The 18,375-nt window shown below is 47.5% G+C and overlaps 1 protein-coding gene and 1 pseudogene across 1 annotated transcript; both read left to right on the top strand.

Moving 5' to 3' along the window:
* Positions 1-104: 104 nt before the first annotated feature.
* LOC136392107 (tubulin gamma-1 chain) lies at positions 105-5,858 on the top strand. Its single transcript, XM_066364120.1, has 11 exons — positions 105-360; positions 678-790; positions 992-1,159; positions 2,397-2,465; positions 3,261-3,340; positions 3,769-3,895; positions 4,127-4,213; positions 4,332-4,481; positions 4,886-5,038; positions 5,122-5,283; positions 5,461-5,858. The coding sequence occupies exons 1-11, from the start codon at positions 312-314 to the stop codon at positions 5,656-5,658; spliced, it is 1,356 nt and encodes a 451-aa protein (XP_066220217.1). The 5' UTR covers positions 105-311; the 3' UTR covers positions 5,659-5,858.
* A 5,385-nt stretch (positions 5,859-11,243) lies between these two features.
* On the top strand, positions 11,244-11,419 carry LOC136393698 (U6 snRNA-associated Sm-like protein LSm5 pseudogene; annotated as a pseudogene).
* The last annotated feature ends 6,956 nt before the right edge of the window (positions 11,420-18,375 follow it).

Raw genomic sequence — 18,375 nt, 5'->3', positions numbered from 1 at the left:
GGGGGGGGGGAGGTGGCTTCCCTTAACAGTGCGCCTGCGCAAGGGCTCCAGCTCGCGTCTACCAAGGGAACACTGCGTCAAAGTGCGTCCCTTTTTCCAGGGAGCAGAGACCCATCCGGAACTGCGCACGCGTAGTTGGCATGACTGAAGCCAAATGAATAAGGAAGTGCCATCACCAGAACTTACTTGCCATTGGAGCGGAGAAAGTTCGTGGCGGGGCTGGTTGGTTGGCGCCTGCGTCGTGCGGTGAGCGGGCTGGCGAGCGGCGGCTTTGCTAGCTAGAGCGGCTGCAAGGCGGTGCCTGAGGAGCGATGCCGAGGGAAATCATCACCCTACAGTTGGGCCAGTGCGGCAATCAGAGTGAGCGAACCTCCAGCCCTTCTACTGGCCAGGCTCCTTAGATTCAGTGAGATCTCGCTGCGGGATCTTAGACTCCCATCTGCCCTTCCCAGAATCGAAAAGCGAGACATGCCTGACCCAGTGTTCAGTTGCCCAGCCCCGAGGGCCCTTTCCCTGCCCAGTCGCTGGCATACAGCCCTTTCCTCGGTCGTGGGAGACTCCTGAAGCTTGACTTCCTATCCCCCGACCCAGGCGCTCAGTCCCCCAGCTGCTAGTTGGAACCTGCCCAGACCCAGATCTCCTCTTTCTCCCCCGCCCACCCCTTCCCTCCACCCCAGTTGGGTTCGAGTTCTGGAAACAACTGTGCGCGGAGCATGGTATCAGCCCCGAGGGCATCGTGGAGGAATTCGCCACCGAGGGCACTGACCGCAAGGACGTCTTTTTCTACCAGGTGCAACCAGCGACTTGGCCAGAGCCGGCAGTTGCCCAAGGGGCCTAAAAGGGAAGGGCAGAGGGTTGCTACTGGGAAGCCCTCTGGGCAAAGGAGCCAGAGTGGTTGGCTTGAGGTGGGAGGGTAGGCAGGAGAGTTGGGAGGATGGAGGACTGGCAAGGCTTTTGCTAATTGGGTTCCGTCCTGGACTCTCCTTGACAGGCAGACGATGAGCACTACATCCCCAGGGCCGTGTTGCTGGACCTGGAGCCCCGGGTGATCCACTCCATCCTCAACTCCCCCTATGCCAAGCTCTACAACCCAGAGAACATCTACCTGTCAGAGCATGGAGGAGGAGCTGGCAATAACTGGGCCAGTGGATTCTCCCAGGTCATTTGCTGTTCCCTGGCAGGAGGCTCAACACTTTTCCTGTGTGGAGACAGGCCCTGTGACTTCCCCTAGAGAGATGAAATCAGATAGAGAATGTATAAATGGGAGAGGGAGAGAGATGCTGAGGGGAGTTCCTTTCTCTAGGTCAACTATGTAATATTATTATTATTTTATTTTATTTTTTTGTATTTTTCTGAAGCTGGAAATGGGGAGGCAGTCAGACAGACTCCCGCATGCGCCCGACCGGGATCCACCCCGCACGCCGACCAGGGGGCGATGCTCTGCCCCTCCGGGGCGTCGCTCTGTCGCGACCAGAGCCACTCTAGCGCCTGGGGCAGAGGCCAAGGAGCCATCCCCAGCGCCTGGGCCATCTTTGCTCCAGTGGAGCTTCTGCTGCGGGAGGGGAAGAGAGAGACAGAGAGGATGGAGAGGGGGAGGGGTGGAGAAGCAGATGGACGCCTCTCCTGTGTGCCCTGGCCGGGAATCAAACCCGGGACTTCCACACGCCAGGCCAACGCTCTACCACTGAGCCAACCGGCCAGGGCTATGTAATATTATTGAGAGACGAAACTAGCTAGTGCTGTGTACCAAACCATGCTAACTTGTTTAACCTTCTAACCCACAGACACTTAGCTGCCTTTCTAGAATCAAAAATAGAAAGAAAGAAAAACCCTGAAAGCAAAAGACTATGTATAACTTATTTAGCAGCAAAACCAACTCTCAATGGAGACAGGCTATTTTATAACTTCTACTCAATTTATTGTCATTATGCATACTTCTCTTTGCAGAAATATTCCTGTATTTGATTAGCACACCTCAGACCCCACTAGTGTTTTTCTGAACATACATTATATGTATCTTCTGGGTACATATTCTAGAATCTGAAATATTTGAAGTCCAAAACCTAAGCCCCAACTATTTTAGATAAGGGTATATGAACTTGTATTATTACCTTCATTATACAGATGAGGAGACTGAGGTATGCAAAGATTAGGTAACCTGCCCAGAGTCACTCAGCTACATAGAACTAGAGCTAGTATATGAGCCTAAGCAGTCTGGATGTAGAGTGCCTCCTCCTAACCACTGTTACACTGCCTCTCAGCGAAAATAAAAAGCAGGGCCACTGTGCTCCAAAAAGGACTTCTAGGTGCTATAAGGAGAATTAAGGGTGGCTGTTCTGATGTCGGAGTCCTTGCCTCATGGTCCTGCCACTCTGACCCTCCCCACATCTGTACAGGGAGAGAAGATCCATGAGGACATTTTTGATATCATAGACCGGGAGGCAGATGGCAGTGACAGTCTAGAGGTAAGTGGTCAGGAATGCTGGTGGAAATTGACATAGGGAAGGCTCAGTAACGCCCTTTAGAAGCCACCTGTTAGGTATGAGACTCACCCATGTACCCTTTGCACTGGAAGCCTCCAGACCTTCAGGGAAATAAGGCGAAGTCGCCTAAGCTCTATGTGTGGGGGGAGAGGAGTGGAGGAGAGGGCTCAGAAAGGTAGGATTCCGAGAAATTGTGGGACGGGCCCAATTTGAAATCCTGCCACAAGATACCTAGATTCTGCCTGACCAGGCGGTGGCACAGTGGATAGAGCGTCGGACTGGGATGCAGAGGACCCAGTTCGAGACCCCGAGGTCTCCAGCTTGAGCGCAGGCTCATCTGGTTTGAGCAAAGCTCACCAGCTTGGACCCAAGGTCGCTGGCTCGAGCAAGGGGTTATTTGGTCTGCTGAAGGCCCACGGTCAAGGCACTTATGAGAAAGCAATCAATGAACAACTAAGGTATCGCAATGAAAAACTAATAATTGATGCTTCTCATCTCTCTCCGTTCCTGTCTGTCTGTCCCTATCTATCCCTCTCTCTCACTCTCTCTCTGTCTAAGAAAGAAAGAAAGGAGGGAGGGAGGGAGGGAGGAAGGGAGGAAGGGAGGAAGGAAGGAAGGGAGAGAAGGAAGGAAGAAAGAAAGAGAGAAAGAAGGAAGGAAAGAAAGAAGGAAAGGAAAAAGGAAGGAAAGAAAGAAAGAGAAAGAAAGAAAGAAAGAAAAAGAAAAGAAAAAAGAAAAAAAAGATACCTAGATTCTGACTGCCCCTTTCCCATGCAGGGCTTTGTGTTGTGTCACTCCATCGCTGGGGGGACAGGCTCTGGCTTAGGCTCCTACCTCTTAGAACGGCTGAACGACAGGTACGTCTGTGTTTTGAGCGGCTGGGAGGACTTGGTTTCCTAAGTAACTGGGAGTCCCTCCAGATATGCCTTCCTACTCACTGGAGCAGGAAAGGGACCTCTAGTTCTTCCCGTAGTGAGGAAAGTCAAGATATGATGGCTGAGAACCAAATCCCGGGAGTGGAGCCTAGAATCCAGACCTAGATTAAGAGATAAAGGTTCAGGGAGTTTGGACAGTTTGGAATTGGAACCCTAGATCCTAAGATGTCTCTCTGTCGTTTGGGAAGGTTACAGACATCCAAAAGTCAAGTCTACCTTCTCTACTGATCTCATGGTCCCACGCTATTTTCCCCATCCAGATGTAGCTGCTTCCCAAAAGTTGTTGGGAGCCGCATGTTTACCAAGCCTCCAGTCTGTTGCTCTGACTCTCTTCTCCCAACCCCCACCAGATACCCCAAGAAGCTGGTGCAGACATACTCAGTGTTTCCCAACCAGGACGAGATGAGCGATGTGGTGGTCCAGCCCTACAACTCACTGCTCACACTCAAGAGGCTGACCCAGAATGCAGACTGTGTGGTGAGTCCTAGATTCTACCTTTCCCTACTTCTAATCCCCCTGTTTCATCATTTTTATGCACTTAAAAGTTCCATTTTGAGACCTCCTAGGCCCCAGTCCTGTGTAAGTCCCTTTTGGGTAGGTCTTTCCGGCTTTGAGGCCCAAGGGAAATTAAACTTCAAAGCCCAGGCTCAGGCAGAGGTCCTGTTCTTTCTAATCCCCAAAATTTGCCACCCTCTTCCATCCCCCCAGGTGGTGCTGGACAACACAGCCCTGAACAGGATCGCCACAGACCGCCTGCACATCCAGAACCCATCCTTCTCCCAGATCAACCAGCTGGTGAGCCCCCACTTCTGGACTCCTTTAGACTGGAATCTGTCCCTATTGGAGTGCTTTCTGGTGAAAGGAGCGCCCTCCAACCAGGTCAAGAGCCATGACATGGCATCCCTATCCCCAGGTATCCACCATCATGTCGGCCAGCACCACCACCCTGCGCTACCCTGGCTACATGAACAACGACCTCATCGGCCTCATCGCCTCGCTCATTCCCACACCACGCCTCCATTTCCTCATGACTGGTTACACCCCCCTCACCACAGACCAGTCGGTAAGAAGAGCTCTCGGTGTGGGGCCCAGAAGCCCTAACCTCGTCTTTCTCTTCTCCCTGCTGCCCCAGGAGGCTCTGTGCTCAGGGACTGGCACAGACTAGATGAGTTCCGTGCTGACTTGCTCTCCTCTCTCCCCTGCCTTTGGCTCCCTGCAAGGGCTGGGCTGTATGGAATCTGCTTATGCTCCTGTACAGGGACATGAGTTTGCTGAGCTGAGGCTGCCTAAGATTCCTGATCCCACGGCAGAGGCTCAGTATAGACCTGAATCTAAAGACACTCCCCAAAGAGACCATACTGCCCCGAGTCTGGTGGGGAACATGTGTTGCCTACTCTTCTCTGTCCATGCATCTCCGGATATTGACCTGAGTGCTGGCCTCGTCACTGTGGCCCACTGTCCCCTCAGGTGGCCAGTGTGAGGAAGACCACGGTCCTGGATGTCATGAGGCGGCTGCTACAGCCCAAGAACGTGATGGTGTCCACCGGCCGGGATCGCCAGACCAACCACTGCTACATTGCCATCCTCAACATCATCCAGGGGGAGGTGGATCCCACTCAGGTAGGTGGGACCCCTTCGTTCCACCCCTGGGACCCATCGGGGTAGAGGAGAGGTGACCACCACCACTCCTGTTCCAACTCCAGGTGCACAAGAGCCTGCAGAGGATCCGGGAACGGAAGTTGGCCAACTTCATCCCCTGGGGCCCAGCCAGCATCCAGGTGGCCCTGTCCAGGAAGTCTCCCTACCTGCCGTCTGCCCACCGTGTCAGCGGGCTCATGATGGCCAACCATACCAGCATCTCCTCGGTGAGTTTCACGCTTTACCTATTTCCCATACTTCCCCTGGTTGCGCCTCACCTCTCCACCCCTGCTGCTCTGCTTTGGCTTTTTTACTGTAACGATAGCCCAGCCTTGATTCCCTGGCTCTCTGGATCGTATTGGTCCTCAGAGTATCTCGTGACCCTGCTTTCTATACACTTCAAGCTCTTTGAGCGGACCTGCCGCCAGTACGACAAGCTACGGAAGCGGGAAGCCTTCCTGGAGCAGTTCCGCAAGGAGGACATCTTCAAGGAGAACTTTGATGAGCTGGACACGTCCAGGGAGATTGTACAGCAGCTCATCGACGAGTACCACGCTGCCACGCGGCCAGACTACATCTCCTGGGGCACCCAGGAGCAGTGAGTGCCCCAGGACCGAGACCCTCATCTGCCTTACCGGTTGGCCCAGGCCCTGCCTGACTGACCATCCCTTCAGAGCACAGATCAAGGACCTAACACATTTCTTTTTCATAAATACACATACTCTCTTTTGGCCTGGGGACATGTTTATTTTTCCTCTTATGAGACTATTTATGTTTAATAAAGCACTGGCTATAAATCAAATCACTGGTCTCTTTGAAGGCTTAGAGAACTGGGGAAGGGGAATGCCTGTTCTCTCTCTAGCACTAATAGGGTCTTCCCCCACTTCTAGCATCTTCAACTCTGAGCAAACGGCCTTCCCTGGCTTTTCCTTCTCCTGCCTCGTTTTGGAGAATATGGGTAGGGTTGACCTACTGAGAAATTCATTTCCAGGCTAAAAAGGCCCATATATATTACTTTGCTCTCTGACACCCTGGATCCCAGTTTCTTCCCACCCTCTCCACTCCACCAGTTTCACATTCCTACATCAGTGTCCTTTGGTTGTCATGGCAGCAGGCCTGTGGCCACCACCACCACCACCCGACCCTGGGCAAGCAATAGAATCTGCCCCAGTACCTTTAATCTAGCAAGTAGTAGGGCAGTGCCCAAGAGCCAGGCCATGAGAGCCACTGGTCAGGCAGCTGGAGTCTAGGACAGTTAAGTCAGGGTACCAAACCTGAAGCCTAGACTAAGCAGGGTCAAAAATGGACCCATAGCACCTGACCTGTGGTGGCTCAGTGGATTAGGCATTGACCTGGAATGCTGAGGTTGTGGGTTCAAGACCCCTGGTTTACCCAATCAAGGCACATACAAAAAGCAACTACAAGTTGGTGCTTCCCATTCCTCCTCCTCTCTTTCTAAAATCAATAAATAAAATCTAAAAAAAAAAAAAAGACTTGTAGCTAAGGCACCATGATTCTGTTCTCATGTGATCTCGTTATTCAAAGGGCCAGTTCCTTCCGCTCTGGTGGAAGATTGCAGGGAAGTAATAAATACATAGTGATTTAAATATTCAGGACCAAAAGGGCAAAGCAGGTAGTTCCTCGACTGTGGTGTCCAGGCCCCTCCTAGGCCCATATACCCCCCCCCCCAAGGGTAAGGATTATAGTAGCAGTAATGTGTGTAGGCACTGTGCTAAATCCAAAGCATTCTTTTATGTAATCCTCATGACAACCCTCTGAAGTAGTAGATATTTTTCTTTCCTTTTTTTTTTTTTTACTTTTTCCATTGATTTGAGAGAGAAGCATCAACTCATTCCACTTAGTTGTTCCTCAAGTAGTAGATATTATTAATCTTATTTTATAAATGAATAAACTGAGTCCAAGAGTTTAATTTAGTAGGTTGCCCAGCTAATAAATGGCAGAGAGGGAGGCAAACCCTGGTTTGCCTGACTGGCATCAGTGTTCTTAACCATTGTACATTGCTGTGCCTTTTGTGACACCTCACAGAACTGGGGTAGGATGATCTCATTTCTGAGGCCTTTTGGAGCCATTGGATGGGCCCATGCTTGTCAGAGGACGCAGGGACCTTGAACATCTGGGCAAATAGGGCAGATGCAATCCGGGGGCGGGGGTGTCAGCTTCAACTGGCTACATCTACAAAGTATACCCACTGCCCAGCTCAGAGTAGCTGGGGAGCTGTGTCTGCCTTCTTACCCTCATCACCCCGGGCTGTCTGGGATCAAAGCCAGAAGGTCAGGCCCGGTGGATGAGGGATTGGGGCTGGCAGAGCTCAGCACACAAGTGAAGAACCAGCCCTAAGAGGTGTCTGCAGCTCCATATGGAGGCTGAGAGCACCCAGGAACTTGGGGCCATGTTTTGTTCCCCCCCTGACTGGTGGCAGTGTGGACAGAGCATCGATCTGGGACACTGAGGTCCCAGGTTTGAAACTCTGAGATCACCGGCTTGAGCATGGCCTCATCTGTCTTGAGTGCAGGCTCACCAGCTTGAGCGCAGGGTCATCAGCTTGAGCATGGAATTATCGACATTATCCCATGCTCATTGGCTTGAAGCCTAAGGTCACACTAGCTTGAGCCCAACGTTGATGGCTTGAGCAAGGGGTCACTGGCTCAGCTGTAGCCCCCAGTCAAGGCAGGTATGAGAAGCAATCAATGAACAACTAAAGTGCTGCAACTACGAGTTGATACTTCTCATCTCTGTTTCTTCCTCTCTCTCTCTCTTTCCTGCTTAAAAAAAAGAATTTTTTTCTCTTTTGCTTACTATTGACCTAATACACCCTTTTTCTTTTTCTTTTTCTTTCTTTCTTTTTTTTTTTTTTTTTCATTTTTCTGAAGCTGGAAACGGAGATACAGTCAGACAGACTCCCGCATGCGCCCGACCGAGATCCACCTGGCACGCCCACCAGGGGCGACGCTCTGCCCACCAGGGGGCGATGCTCTGCCCATCCTGGGCGTCGCCATGTTGCGACCAGAGCCACTCTAGCGCCTGGGGCAGAGGCCACAGAGCCATCCCCAGCGCCCGGGCCATCTTTGCTCCAATGGAGCCTTGGCTGCAGGAGGGGAAGAGAGAGACAGAGAGAAGAGGGAGAGGGGATGGATAGAGAAGCAAATGGTCACCTCTTCTGTGTGGGACTTCTACACTCTGGGTTGATACTCTACCACTGAGCCAACTGGCCAGGACCAGAACCTATTTATCTTTAATAAAGCTTTATAAACCCAGTGAACAACAGACAGGTCAGACCCTTATGTACAAAAGGAACCCTTGGGCCCTGGCGGGTTGGCTCAGTGGTAGAGCGCCGGCCTGGTGTGCAGAAGTCCCGGGTTCGATTCCCGGCCAGGGCACACAGGAGAAGCGTCCATCTGCTTCTCCACCCCTCCCCCTCTCCTTCCTCTCTGTCTCTCTCTTCCCCTCCCGCAGCCGAGGCTTCATTGGAGCAAAGATGGCCCGGGCGCTGGGGATGGCTCCTTTGCCTCTGCCCCAGGCGCTGGAGTGGCTCTGGTCGCGACAGAGCGATGCCCCAGAGGGGCAGAGCATCGCCCCCTGGTGGCCGTGCCGGGTGGATCCCGGTCAGGCGCATGCGGGAGTCTGTCTGACCGTCTCTCCCGGTTTCCAGCTTCAGAAAAATGCAAAAAAAAAAACAAAAAAAAAACACCAAAAAACAAAACAAAACAAAAAAAACACAAAAGGGACCCTTGCAGGGTTGCTAGGCAGAGACAGGCTGTCAGAAGTCGGGTCCTGGGCTGCCTGAGAGGTGGCAGGGAGGCCACAAGCCTGACTCTACAAGAGTCAAAGAAAAAGCCTTGCCTGACCTGTGGTGGCGCAGTGGATAAAGTGTCGACCTGGAATGCTGAGGTTGCCGGTTCAAAACCCCAGGCTTGCCTGGTCAAGGCACATATGGGAGTTGATGCTTCCTGCTCCTTCCCCCTTCTCTCTCTTCTCTCTCTAAAAGTGAATAAATAAATAAATAATTTTAAAAAAAAAAAAGAAAAAAAAAAAGAAAAAGCCTGACCAGGCAGTGGTGCAATGGATAGAGCGTCGGACTGGGATGCAGAGGACCCAGGTTCGAGACCCCGAGGTCCCCAGCTTGAACGCGGGCTCATCTGGTTTGAGCAAAGCTCACCAGCTAGGACCCACGCTGGCTCGAGCAAGGGGTTACTTGGTCTGCTGTAGCTGCACGGTCAAGGCACATATGAGAAAGCAATCAATGAACAACTAAGGTGTTGCAACGAAAAACTAATGATTGATGCTTCTCATCTCTCTCCGTTCCTGTCTGTTTGTCCCTATCTCTCTCTCTCTCTGTCTCTGTAAAAAAAAAAAAAAAAAAAAGTGTCAAAGAAGGAGCCTGTCGCTATAGGTTGCCAAGGCTGACTCAGGAATATACAGCCGGGTTGGTGTCAACCAACAGTAGGGAAGAAGAAGACTTCAGGGAAAGCCAGCCTGTACCTGGTCCCTTCTGACCTGGCACCACTGGTGGCACCACTGGGTACCTTGCTTTGCTTCTCCCCTTTTACTGCTCCTGCCCCTGATAACCAGCATTTCATCACTGGATTATGAATGGGCAGATGAGATGAGGTGCGTGGGTGGCCAGCCCACCTCCCGGCCACCATCCATCCCAGGGCCCTCCTTTGCAGTGTTCAGTAAGAGTGTGGAGACCCAGGTGGAGCAAACACTTAGCTAGTCCAGAGTAAAAGTTTGGTGTGGATACTACTACGGTCTCCAACCCAGAGGAGTGAACACTCCACACAACTGGGCCTCCCTGGGAGGAACAACTAGTTGGATCTACAAAGATGCCTCCGTTTTCTGACTGCAGAGTGCCAGGCATTGTAAGCACAGGCAAACAACTCAACGATAGCTTCAGAGCCAGGCTCCACCCCCAAGGCTATGTCCAGATCACCCATCACCCCACACCAGTGCAGCCCCTTCCTCTTCTTGGCAAACGCAAACCCCAACTTGTGTCAATTAGAGGGCAGTGAGAAGGCCAGGTGGAAAGGGAGAGAAGCCTCTGGGAATCAGGGCAGCAGGTGGTGCTGATGGTGAAAAATCCCTGTGGTCTGAGAGACTGCAAGCCACAGAAGTAACAATCCCAATGAGAGAGGACAAGACTGCTGCAAAAAAAATGGAGAGAAAGCAGGATGCTCAAGCCTGGAACAGGGGGCCTCTTTTGACTAAACAAAGAAGAGAAAATGAGCCAGTTCAAGGTAATGTTCCCAGAATACTCCATGTGATATGACCCTATGGATCCTCGAACTTGCATGAGACACAGACTTAGTAGAGGAAGCACATAACCAAAGACAAATAGAGTGGTATAAACGAATCTGAAACCTAAGGACTGTAACTTTGGAAAGTGGATTGAGACGAGGCAAAGAGATGATGAGGATAAGCACAGAGGCTTGACAGAGCTGGTGATCAGTCCAGTAAGCCTGATCCATGGTCTCCACAAGCCACAAGCATTCTACATAGATCTCCCTAGAAAAATGGGCAGTGGAAAGTTGTTTAAAATCCAATTTTCTAGACTCCCTCCAGTGATGCCCACTGCCACTGGCTCACCCAAGAGGGAATGCCCTCTTGGATATCTTAAACAGGGAAGAGGCTGTCCTAGAAAACTAACAGGAACAGTTTAAATTGACATTCTTATTTACTTATCCATCATTTATAAGTTTTAATTAAATTCCCAAAGGCCAGATCACTGGGGCATGAATCGGTAAAATCGAGTTTCTTGTAAAGTGGCAGGCCCTGCCAGTCAGGGTCTAACACCTCATGCAACCCAGATAGAAACATTCTCCTCACGTCTCTGGCAGTGCTATATTAGTGACCTTGGCTGTGGAACCCAGAGTTGAGTAATTCTTTCCTCAAGCCCTCAAATCCATCACTGAATTATTAATAGAGTGACCAACTCATTCTAGTTTTAACACTAAAAATTCTGAGTTCCAAGAACCCCCTCGGATTCAGTTTTAAAATGCATAGTCCCACATTCCCTCAGTCATGAGAAAACCACGACAATTGGTCACCTTAAATTAAAGAACTCCAGTCCGGTATTACCACGAAGGCAAACGCTACCACCAACCCGTCACAGTGGCTGCCCCGCCTAGAGCTTGTGGACAAGTGCATCGGATCAAGAATTCCCATCGTGATGAACAGTGATAAGGAAATTGTTGGCACACTTCTAGGATTTGATGACTTTGATGACTGGAAGATGTCACTGAAATCACACCAGAAGGAAGAAGGATTACTAAATTAGACCAGATTTTGCTAAATGGAAATAATATAACAATGCTGGTTCCTGGAGGAGAAAGACCTGAAGTATGACTGGGTTCCCTTGACTTACGTCAGATTCTGCTTTGTCTTAACAATGACAACAAAATATATATATATATTTTTTAAGATTCTCTGAAGTTTCCCGTTAAAGGGGAATGTTTTAGAGAGGCATTGTAAATGCTGTTTTTAAGTTAATTGTGTTTATCTTGGAAAAAAAAGAACAGCTTGTTCTTTGAAGATGAAAATAAAGGTCTGTTGGTTCACTGTCATTTTATTTATTATACTGTAACAGCCATTGGAACAAGGTTTGTAGCTATTTTGTCAATTGCTCTCTTGCCATCTTATGTCAGTTTGCATCCTCATTTACATGACCACTTGATTTTTAAAAATTGTTGCAAACAAAATGATGAACTTTGATTTGTAACAGGCACATTTAAGAAAACCTGAAATGATTCCATTCAATTCAAACTGTGATACTTTGAAATTCGGTTTTTCTACTGAGCTCAAATTCTGTTAATTCCTATTAAAAACAAACAAGGAAAAATATACTGGTAATATATGTACGTTGTAGAAATGCAGATGAATAAAAAGGAAAATATTCACTATGCTTTGCTGTCTATCTTCTTAGACTATCTTGGAATACGTTTTATATTTACCAAAATTTGTTCACCCTGATTACACTGTTCTGTAGCCTCCATTTAAGACTTTTTAAAAAAATTATTATTATTTATTCATTTTAGAGAGAGAGAAAGATAGAGAGAGAGAGAGGTGGAAGAGCAGGAAGCATCAACTCCTATATGTGCCTTGACCGGGCAAGCCCAGGGTTTTGAACTGGTGACCTCATAGTTCCAGGTTGATGCTTGATCCACTGTGCCACCACAGGTCAGGCATTTAAGATTTTTTAAAAATGTAAATGGTGGACATTTTTCCATGTCAGATATTTATTTCAGTAATATTAATACATGCATAGTAGTTCATTAAATGAACTTAGCATAATTTATTTAGCCTATTCTTATTATTGGCCACAGTAGTCTAACTAAATCTTTACACATTTTTATTTTTCTTAGAAGGAATTCAGAAATGTGTAAGGTCAAAGGGTATATTAGCATGTCGCCAACAAAAAGTTCATCAGCAGTTTTTCATTGTGTCCTTTACGTACTTAACCACCATTGGCTATGCTCTCTCTTCTCCTGTTATTGTGATAGGCAAAACCTGGTATGTTTAAAATTTTCTTTGTTAAGGCCCTCAGTGGTAGAGTGTTGGCCTGGCGTGCAGGAGTCCCAGGGTTCGATTCCCGGCCAGGGCACACAGGAGAAGCGCCTATCTGCTTCTCCACCCCTCCCCCTCTCCTTCCTCTCTGTCTCTCTCTTCCCCTCCCGCAGCCAAGGCTCCATTGGAGCAAAGTTGGCCCGGGCGCTGAGGATGGCTCTGTGGCCTCTGCCTCAGGCGCTAGAATGGCTCTGGTTGCAACAGAGCCACGCTCCAGATGGGAAGAGCATCATCACCCCCTTGTGGGCGTGCCGGGTGGATCCCGATCGGGCACATGTGGGAGTCTGTCTGCTTCCCTTTATCCAACTTCGGAAAAATACAAAAAAAAAAAAATTTTCTTTCTTTGTTAATTTTGTATTTTATGAGTTACTTCTATGAGGCTTTTGCCAGGAAGATGCTTGTCTTATTTCTAACTAATTTGTAAGAATTCTTAATTGGTTACTCTTAGTCATGTATTTTGAAGGTAAATTCCCCTCTTTTAGTTTGCCTGTTAGTGGTACATTCTTTTGATACAAATAAAAAATATTTTTATGTAAAAAAAAAAAATTAACTCCACAGAGAATGATCAGAAAATCTTGAAGTAGTGCATACGAATGATCAGGGCTAAATTAGGCCTAGTAGATAGACATTTGTTTGTTCATGGCTCAAGCAAGCATTTATTTAAAACAGAGACCACATTGCCCAGTATTAGCTTCACAATGGACCCTCCCTATGGGGGTTCCCAATTTTATTGGAGTAGGGAAATGTAGCACCATTACCATTTGTATAGCATGTTACCCTTCATGATACACTTTCATTTACATTAATTTCTGAACCCTTTGAGGTAAGATGTTTGTCATCTGTCACCGTAGGCAAATAGCTCAGAGAGGTTAAGTAACTTGTCCAAAATCATGCAATTGGTAACTGAACACACTCAACCTCAAATCTTCTGGCTCCAAATCAATAGCTCTTTCCACCAGACCCAGCATCTAAGAGACACTCAGAGGTATGCTGCTGTGTGAATGGCAATGGTAGGTTCCTGAAGTGGGAAGTGACATGATGAAATCTGTGCTTTAGGGTGGTTAGTCTGAAACCGGCTTGAAAAGTACATTGGCATCATTTACTGTTAAGTGAAAAAGCATTTAGTGGTATTTATTTTTGTTTCAAAGATATAGATATGTAGAGATAAAGCTGGACAAATGGAAAGAAGACTGAAAACACATATGATAAAATATTAATAGGAGTTATATCCAGGTGGTGTGTGTGTGTGTGTGTGTGTGTGTGTGTGTGTGTGTGTGTGTACATACTTTTATTCATTGATTTCAGAAAGAGAGGAGAGGAAGGAAAGAGAAAGAGAACCACTGATTTTCTGTTCCACCCATTTATGTGTTCATTGGCTGATTCTTGTATGTGTTCTGATTGGGGATCAAACTCAAAACCTTGGTATATTGGGATGATGCTCTAACCAACTGAGCTACCCAGTCAGGGCCAGGTAATGGTATTATGTGTATGTTTTTCTTGGTTTTCTATGTATATTTTTCAAATGGTCTACAATGAATATGTATTATTTATAATCAGAAAAAAATAAATTTTACATTTGAAATGTAAAAAAATATACTGAAGTATAAATGAGTAGAAGAGTAAATAGGGAGAAAAATCAGAGGTAAAGGGCCCACAGGTGGATAATGACAATACAGGGTATGAAAAGGGAGATGCGAGTCACGGAACAGAGGAATAAACTATGTTTCTTAGAGGTAGAGGCCAATACATTCTTTTTTTTTTTTTTTTTTTCTTTTTCATTTTTCTGAAGCTGGAAACAGGGAGAGACAGTCAGACAGACTCCCGCATGCGCCCGACCGGGATCCACCCGGCACGCCCACCAGGGGGAGACGCTCTGCCCACCAGGGGGCGATGCTCTGCCCATCCTGGGTGTCGCCATGTTGCGACCAGAGCCACTCTAGCGCCTGAGGCAGAGGCCACAGAGCCATCCCCAGCGCCCGGGCCATCTTTGCTCCAATGGAGCCTTGGCTGCAGGAGGGGAAGAGAGAGACAGAGAGGAAAGCACGGCGGAGGGGTGGAGAAGCAAATGGGCGCTTCTCCTATGTGCCCTGGCCGGGAATCGAACCCGGGTCCTCCGCACGCTAGGCCGACGCTCTACCGCTGAGCCAACCGGCCAGGGCGAGGCCAATACATTCTTATTTCTCACAGATTGTTTTACCCTCTACCTGAAAACTGTGGGGAGCACAAGAGATTATTTAAAGAATAATTAGATACACTTTGTTTGATTCAAATTTAGAAGTGCGTAAGAGCCCAGGCTGGGTTGCTCAGTGGATAAAGCATAGACCTGGTGTACCGGAGGTCATGGGTTCAAATCCCCCCACCCTGCCAGCCCCACTCAGGGCATGTGCAAGAAGCAATCAATGAGCACACAACTAAGTGGAACACTAAGTGGAACAACAAGTTGATACCTCCCTCTCCTGCCTCCCCCCGCCTCAAATAAGTGGGAATAAAAACTACATAAGAGTAGCCAGCAGGGAAATAAGCTCTCTAATTTTTTGTGTCAAGAATAACAAAAAAGTTATTCTAAATTAACTCTCTACATTATATTAATTGTATTAGTATATAATAAGTATCAAGTATATATTTACAATGTTTAAAATTAATGTATAATGTGTATATATTAACATACTATATAAATGGATATAAAGTATTTTAACAAAACTCTTAAAGTGATGGATAGTTAAATACACAAAAAGCTAAGGATGGACTGTTGAACATAAATAACTTTTTATTGCTTCTCATATGTGCCTTGACCGGGGGCTGGGAGGGTAGGGATTAAGCCAAGCTGTGACCCCTTGCTCAAGCCAGTGATTTTGGCCTCAAGCTAGTGACCTTGGGATTATGCTAATAAGCCCACACTCAAGCTGGTGACCTGAGAGTTTCAAACCTGGGCTCTTGGCATCCCAGGTCAATGCTCTATCCACTGAACCACCACCGGTCAGGCAACACAAATAATTTTTGTGTATGATCATATATTTTGTTTTTCTATTTTTTTAATGAAGGAAAATGTCTCAAAATACAAGTTGTCCAATTTTAAGTGTTCCATATAAAATATACTACAGAATAACACTGAAATTATTATTGAGGAGTTAATTTAACCAAGTACTGTTCTAAGCACTTTATATATATGAGCTCACTTAATTTTGACAACTACATATATACATACTGTTTTATCCCAGTTTTTACCAGCAAGGAAACTGGAGCTCAGAAGAAATGATGCTCAGAGTTGCACAGCTAGTAAGTGATCTTCCCCCACCTGGAAAGAGAAAATTTAGGCAGAGAAAGGGGGTTGTGGCCCAACCCTGTATGACAGAAAGCTTCACAGAGAGAAGCCAGCCAGAAGGGCCTTGTAGACAGGAGAGCAGTCCATTCGCTGACATCCACAGGGAAAAGTATAGTAGGCAAAGGGAAGCACCTAACAGGGAAGGGAGGCCTAAAGACAGGACTGTGGGATCTGGAAGCTATAAAGGCTCAGAAGGTGCATCTGGGGAAGCAACAGGAACTGGGGTCAGGGAGAGGTTTTGAGACCAGACAGGTCATGCAGGACCTTTCGTGCCATGAAGTGTTTGGACTTCATTCCCCAGCAAAGAAGAACCTCTGAAAGCTAGCTAGGAAGTTCCAGCAGCCAGCCTGCCCTTTCTGGACTCACCTCCCTCCACCGCCACCAAATGACATTGCTTTCCCATCCCCACCCCCTGCTTTCTATTCCCTCCTGTTCCCTAACTCTTAGTGTGGCCAGTATTTGCAGAACCTGATATCAAAACTCCTGCTATTTTTTTCTGAAGAAGTCTCCACTCTCACTTCAATGCTCATGCTGGCACACTGACAACCTGCTCTTTAGCATTTCCCCCAGGAACCGTGGCCTGCGCTGCCCTGCACTGCCCTGCCCTGAGCTGCCCTGCCCTGAGCTGCCCTGCCCTGAGCTGCCCCAGAGCAGCTGGCTCAGCAGCCTGCCCCCCTTCCTTCTCTCCACCAGATCATTCCTGGCCAGGCACAGATGGGGCCTCCTCCCCACGCTCAACCACAACAACCTCCATTCTGTCTCCAAACCATCAGATGCATAATATCACATTATTTTAGTGTTATAATTTTGTCATGTAATTTCTTTTTTCTCGTACTCTCAAATACAACCCCATGCATTCTACAGAATGTGTAGGCATTCTTGAAGTTAATTCTAAAATACATTAAGACTGGCCTGACCTGTGATGGTGGGGAGGATGGAACATCGACCTGGAACACAGAGATCGTGGGCTGGAAACCCTGGGCTGGCCTAGGTCAAGGCACATACCAGAATCAACAACTGCGAGTTGATGCTTCCCACTCCTCCCCCACCACCTTTCTTTCTCTTTCTCCTCTCTCTAAAATCAATAAATAAAATCTTTTTAAAAAATACACTGAGCCTGACCTGGCAGTGGCGCAGTGGACAGAGCGTTGGACTGGGACATGGAGGACCCAGGTTCGAGACCCCGAGGTCGCCAGCTTGAGCACAGGTTCATCTGGTTTGAGCAAAGCTCACCAGTTTGGACCCAAGGTCGCTGGCTTGAGCAAGGGGTTACTCGGTCTGCTGAAGGCCCAGGGTTAAGGCACATATGAGAAAGCAATCAATGAACAACTAAGGTGTTGCAATGAAAAACTGATGATTGATGCTTCTCATCTCTCTCCGTTCCTATCTGTCTGTCCCTATCTATCCCTCTCTCTGTCTCTGTAAAAAAAAAAAACACACTGAGATTGGTTTTTTGTTTTTGAAATTAATCAAGACATATGGAAACAAAACTTAGAACATTGTCTTTCTGTTAAAAATAAAAATATAAATAGGAAAAGTAGGGCACAAAACACTACCTATAGACTGTTCTTTTTTTTAAATTTTGAAATGATAGATTCACAGGAAAGTACCACAAAATAAGTGGGAGTCTCCTGGACCCTTCACCTGCCTCCCCAAATGTTAACATCTTGCATAACTATAATACAGTATCAAAACTAGGAAATTGAAACCACACCATCCAAAGAGCATATGCAGCTCTCACCTGTTATATACAGTGCACTCATTGTGTGTGCATATCTCTATGCAATTTTCTGACATGTGTGTGTAGCTTCATGTACCATCACCATACTCAAGATGCTTAACTGTAGCCTGACTGGTGGTGGCGAGTGGATAGAGTGTCGACCTGGGACACCAAGGTCCCAGGTTCAAAATCCCGAGGTTGCCGGCTTGAACATGTGCTCATCTGGCTTGAGTGCAGGTTTGCCAGCTTGAGCATGGAGGTGCAGCTTGAGCGTGGGATCGTCAACATGAGCCCAAAAGTCACTGACTTGAAGCCCAAGGTCACTGGCCTGAGCAAGTGGTTACTGGCTCAGCTTGAGCTCCCCCAGTCAAGGCACATATGAGAAAGCTATCAATGAACAACTAAAGTGACACAACCATGAGTTGATGTTTCTCATCTCTTTCCCTTCCTGTCTCTCTCAAAAAAAGTCTAATTGTACCAATATCACAAGACTCTCTGTACCCCTTGTATATACATTCTCACCTTCCCCGGCCTGATTTAAATATGAAAAATGTGAAATGGAGTACAGAAAAGTTACTGACTCAGAAAATACACCAACATGATTGTCAACAGATGTCTGGAGTATGGGAAAATGTCTAATTTATTTTTTTTAATTTTCAGTCTTTCTCATTTTTCTTCAGTGAAAATATATTACTT

Source organism: Saccopteryx leptura, chromosome 2, assembly GCF_036850995.1.
Source record: "Saccopteryx leptura isolate mSacLep1 chromosome 2, mSacLep1_pri_phased_curated, whole genome shotgun sequence".
NCBI lineage: Eukaryota > Metazoa > Chordata > Mammalia > Chiroptera > Emballonuridae > Saccopteryx > Saccopteryx leptura.
This window is presented reverse-complemented; position numbering and strand designations above follow the sequence as displayed.